Source organism: Teleopsis dalmanni, chromosome 2 (genome assembly GCF_002237135.1).
Source record: "Teleopsis dalmanni isolate 2A chromosome 2, ASM223713v2, whole genome shotgun sequence".
Lineage (NCBI taxonomy): Eukaryota > Metazoa > Arthropoda > Insecta > Diptera > Diopsidae > Teleopsis > Teleopsis dalmanni.
The window spans coordinates 9369306-9374179 of NC_051847.1; the positions used below are offsets into that span (position 1 = coordinate 9369306).

The 4874-nt window shown below is 26.6% G+C and overlaps 1 protein-coding gene across 1 annotated transcript in view; it reads right to left on the bottom strand.

Annotated features, from left to right (window-relative positions):
* Nucleotides 1-4510: 4510 nt before the first annotated feature.
* Nucleotides 4511-4874, bottom strand: part of LOC119685353 (mucin-5AC-like) — a 10243-nt gene continuing 9879 nt past the window's right edge. The window contains exons 2-3 of the mRNA XM_038099609.1: nucleotides 4841-4868; nucleotides 4511-4773 (exon numbers count right to left, since the gene is read on the bottom strand). Coding sequence (XP_037955537.1) covers nucleotides 4576-4773; nucleotides 4841-4868 — 226 coding nt within the window. The 3' untranslated portion in view covers nucleotides 4511-4575. The remainder of the gene's footprint in view (nucleotides 4774-4840; nucleotides 4869-4874) is intronic.

Below are 4874 nucleotides of genomic sequence, written 5' to 3' on the forward strand. Positions count from 1 at the left end.
TCATACAGAATGTGAGAAAATTGCTCATTTTCGCGCTTGAAATTTTATATGCAAGAATGAGCCATTCGCTACTCATTTTCGATTTTTGACCAAAATGAGCCATTTTCGGCCAATGTAAACGCCATATAATACCTTTGAAATCTTAAACGAAATTTTATTCTATGCGGAGCATAAGTACTGTACTTAACGAAGTTTTATCACTTAAAATGTTAATACAGACGTACTGTCGTTTTCGTAGTTTTAACGTTTATACAGCTTTACCTATAGAAAAACTATTATTATTAGCTTTTAATTAACTATTTCATAGTATCTTTGGCTTCGTTTTAATTGTATTAGTGCTGTGAGCTAATTGACACTTTTCTAGTGCTGTTAGCTGACACTTCGATTTTAAATAAATTAATAGTATTTATAAATATTATAAATGCTGTATAGGGTCGTACTTCGTAATTTTTACCTATGCAGTATAGCGCAGTACAATTTTTTGATTTTATGACTAAATTACTTGTTAGCTTTTTTTTCTTATGCCCTTAACAATTTTAAAGTTCACTAAAATATTAATTTATTAATAATACCAAGTAATACTCTTGTATGAGTCGAACTTAAGATTGTAAAGAAATTGTGTGATGTGTAATTTTTAATATATATAAATTTATTTTATAAATATATGTAATATAATAATATCGATTTTGTCGCATATAATTTTAAATATATTTAAATTTCATTATATATATAAACGCAAATATTCAAACAGTTTATCTTACAAAAATATTTTAAAAAAACATTTAAAACTTTTTATCTAATACTGAATCACGATTTTTCATTTTAATTTGTTAATCAATTAATCATTGCATTATTGAGGTTTTATAATCTTACATTAACCAATAAATGGAAAGTCAGTGCCTTAAATGCTGCCCTTTTTGCTGTAGGGCATCATGAAATCATGCCAACAATCTCGCTTGCATTTGATGTTGACACTAAAATCTTTACAGACTTGCCACACTTTATGTTCAATAAATCTTTTCAACTGTCATACAAAATTTTTGTTGGATTTTGCAACTTCTTTGACAAGTTTTAGTTTAATTTTTAAGCTGAAATTAGTTCAAAACAGATTAGAAATAAAAAAAACATATGAAAAATAATTTAAGCCAAGTTAAGGAAAAAAACCCACGCGACTTGGTGCCATGCGACAAACTAAAGCAGTTTTTAGTTTTTTCTGGAAAGAGGTCTACTTCAAAAGTTTTCTGCTTGCAATTAAATAACAAAAAAAAATTTATTAATGCAATCGTATATATGTACATATGCATAGTATACAGATGTATATATATATTAAAGGAAATGCAGTATGAATTGCAGGCAGTGATGTATTGTTTGAAGACATTGTTGGTATCCCATGAGGTTTATTGCTTATAAAAGTCATACATGTACCAGAAACCACCTACAATTTTCAGCATCCATTACTTTCAGCTACTTTCGAGGTTTATGTATATACAATCTAATCAACATCAATATTAGGTATATAAAACACCCACAATCATACACCAAAACAACTTAATTCAATTTGATCTATTTTATTAATTAAAAATATTTTAAATGCAGTACTTAGCAGGAGTCAGACTACAGTCAAGTACTGATTATTTTTGTTAAAAATTTCGTTTTTTAGTTTTTTAATTTTTAAACAAATTTTTATATCTAAAGTACAATGACCTTTCATTTGCAAACATTTTTTTCAAATTATGCACTTATTTTGCTAGAGTGCCACATGCCACATGCCACACTAAAAGCAACACACTTTCAAAATTGTCATAAAAAATTATATTGCAGCGACAGTTTCTGTTACATTTCGTATTCATTATATAAACTTTATAATAATTTTAGTTGACCAACCCATTGAGATCCTAGCTGAACAGGTTTGTTCTCATAAAGTGAACATATAAATAATTTATAAAGTTTTTATACGCCTGCATATCGAAATTAGCTCCTGTAACTGCAAGCTTTGCATTATGCAAATTATATATAAAAATGAACTCATGGGTCAATAATCCACAAAGATGATAAGATTACAGAAATTTAAAAGCAATTGCATTAGTAAATTATTGCATATTTTAAAATCCAAATTAAAAATAGATTATATTTATTTAATTTAATAGTTTTATTTCGAAAGTTTTAAAAAAAACTTGCAATTGAAGTAAAATTCAATTCAATTATTTCCACGGATTAGCTAAGAGGGATCAGAAGAAGCAGATCGATACTAATTGAAAATAGTGTGGATCAAGGTTAAGGGAGTTAGCTATTCAATGGGGTACCTCCATAAATTAGAAGGGCTTAATTTAGTATTTATATTTAGACATGGAAACTAATAAGCAATTTCATTAAAAGTTGAGCTGCGGTTATGGCACACATTGGGATATGACGTATTTGTACGTGGCAAGTAACTGTTACCGTATACGTATATCCCAACTTTAATTGAGCTAAAACAGTTGTAGCTGCACTAGTAATACATGCTTTATACCAAATTTCAGTCGGATGACTGTTGAGAACTTCTTCTGCACTTTTGTTTTCTTCACTAGTAAGAATATTCTTGTCTGCTTACTCACTTGCTGCTGTCCTTCTATCCTAAGGGCAGCATAGAGTCTTAACGATTCCTCTAAATCTAATACTGTTGCCTGCTTCTCTCGTGATTTGGTTCCAGGAGTACTGTGCGTCTTTACTGTGCCATGTCTTAGCTGGGGCTCCATACCGGCGGTTGCCTTGTGGGTTCCAGCGTAGGGCTTGCGTGTGGCCAATCCACTTTGCGAAAGATATTCTTTCTTCTATGACATTGATATCGTTAACTTAATTTAATTTAAAATAGAATTTATTTATTTTGTCTTTTTAAATACATTTACAATTTCATAGGTTAAAATTTTTCTTAAATTACTTATTAATATGCGACGAGGAGTGGAGATCCCTGTTCAATTAACAGTCGGTCAAACTATTTTAATTTCATGCTTAAGGCAAAGCCCATAAAATGGATTTTCACGTTTTAACTTAGTCAAGAGTTACCTGTAAATATTTCGTCATCAAAGCCAGTTTAACGATGCCATAAAAGAGTTATTGGCATGATAAAATGATAGCAACTAAATGGTTACAATTGCTCTTAACAAAAATATCAACAACTTTGTTGATATTAAGATTTATTCTTTTTATTTCATTGGATTTGCAATTCTCTTGCATAAAATTAGTTTTAGAGCAGCCATTAAAACCAACAACCTACCTGTAAGGTTGCCTGGTAATTGAAGATGGTACCATAGTTCCATTTGATATTTGAAGTTGCACATGTTTTAGCAAAAAGGTCAAACGTGAGTTTGGTAGCAAAACACATTTGCGGTTATAAATGAGATAAATCGAACAGCTTTGAACAGTTTAACAAAAAAAAAACATTATATATAAATAATTGTTTTGATATTTAAAGAAATAAATTTAAACAAAATAGAAAAAATTTACAAAAATCTTTTGTGCAAAAATTGGAACTGCAATTTGTTATTTTATTGCTTCTTTTTTTCATAGCAGTTTTGATTATTAAAAAACAAATTCTTTTACAAAATTATTTTACACCTATCAAGAAATAGTATTTATAAACATAGCAAAATCTTAACTTTATTTCAAACTGTTATACACATTTGATAAATATAAGAATTATTATAACAGTTTTGAAATACATTTCGAGATAGTTATAATAATAGTACAATATAATGATATAAAATAAAAAAATGCATTTTTAATTATTTTCACAATAATTTATAATTATAAGAAACATCTTAAACCGTTTATTTGTATTTTAAAAATAAGGAATATAGAGTGTTTTATTGTTACTTAACTATAAAAATCCTTTGTAATGGATACTTTAAAAAAATTAATTGAACATCATTAAAGCTACCCGGTAAACCGCTTACAAACTAGATTTCATTATAACAGTTATAAAAAGATATACTTCATTAAAACAGTTAAAAAATATTTTCAAAAATAACACTTTTGTTTTAATAAATAAATCTAAAGTTTTATATAAAATAAAAATAAACTATATTTATCTTTCTTCAATGTTTATAACTGTATATACCTTAAAATCAATAGTCTCATTATAAAAAAAGAATAAAAATTGCTTTAACAATTTTATAATAGTTTGAATACACACCAAAATTTATAGTAAGCAGTAATAAATTTTTTAGTTTTTGAATTATTATTATTATTATTATTATTATTATGCACATCAACTTGAATGTATAATTAATTCTAAAAAAGTACCTTTTTAAATAAATAATTATTTATATTATATTTACTGTATAAATTATATCAATGTAATTATAATTCTTCTATATAATTATTACAGTTTTAATAAGTGTTATACTGTATTATAACAATTGTTGAATATTTAAACTCTCATTCTTATTAAAACATACAATAAGACAATAATTGCTATAATTAGTGATTCTTAAACTATATGCTGTATTATATTATATATATTATACAAAGACAATATTTAAGGATTTGTCAGACATGACTCTTTAAATTAGTTACAGTTCAATTGAAATAATACTTTTATTTATACTGTTTTATATCAAAACCAACAGCTTCATCTGTTTCTATACCAATGTCATCAATTAACGCTTTTTTTGATTTTGGATATCCTTCCATGATGGCATCTAGCATATCATTACATATACGTTTACGTTTGCGCAGTGCATCTACCAATTCATTATAATGATTTACAATCTTTTTCGCTTCGGCTGATGTGAACTAAAAATATATTTGCTTTTTTTAATATTATTCAACAATTTAAATCATTTATTGCAATGAATCTTACTTCTTTTTGTTCTAATTTTTGTGCTTTACTACGT